Source organism: Acanthisitta chloris, unplaced genomic scaffold (genome assembly GCF_000695815.1).
Source record: "Acanthisitta chloris isolate BGI_N310 unplaced genomic scaffold, ASM69581v1 scaffold44681, whole genome shotgun sequence".
NCBI classification, from domain to species: Eukaryota; Metazoa; Chordata; class Aves; order Passeriformes; family Acanthisittidae; genus Acanthisitta; species Acanthisitta chloris.
Window position 1 is genome coordinate 1 of NW_008655183.1, and position 482 is coordinate 482.

The following is a 482-nucleotide window of genomic DNA, read 5'->3' on the forward strand; positions in this document are numbered from 1 at the left end:
CCCACGGGTCGCTGTGCCACCCCCGGGCTCGGACCGACACGGGCAAACTGGAACTGCGCCGAGAGCTTTTTATTTAAATAGCGAGGGCTTAAAACCTCTTTTTAACAAGTTAAATAAAATACAGTGTACATATCAGCTTTTATCTTTCTGCTTGTCCATATACAGATGATGTAGAAGTTGTGTATGCTTTACGTCACAACCGTGTGTCAAAGTGCCTGATCTGTGCCTTCACAAGCAATAGATTGTATAAAATACTGTGACAGCCAAAAAAAAAAGCCAATACCATGTACAAAAATATCTTTACAGTGATTTAGTATCTAAAAAATTGATTAGCTGCATCTGAACTTCACGGTAACTTGTCTTCTCTGACAAGGAACTGGCAGATAAATTGCTGAGCTTTCCTCTTCTCAGCGATGTCAGGGCTGGGGTGTCCAGGAGGAGGTCGCAGTAACAAGCCACCAAATATACTTGCTGCAGGGAAA

At 42.7% G+C, this 482-nt stretch overlaps 1 protein-coding gene across 1 annotated transcript in view; it reads right to left on the reverse strand.

Annotated features, from left to right (window-relative positions):
- Positions 1-346: 346 nt before the first annotated feature.
- Positions 347-482, reverse strand: part of INPP5B (inositol polyphosphate-5-phosphatase, 75kDa) — a gene marked incomplete at its 5' end in the record, with an annotated part of 9,638 nt that continues 9,502 nt past the window's right edge. The window contains one exon of the mRNA XM_009083788.1: positions 347-471. Within this exon, the coding sequence (XP_009082036.1) occupies positions 347-471 (125 nt within the window). The remainder of the gene's footprint in view (positions 472-482) is intronic.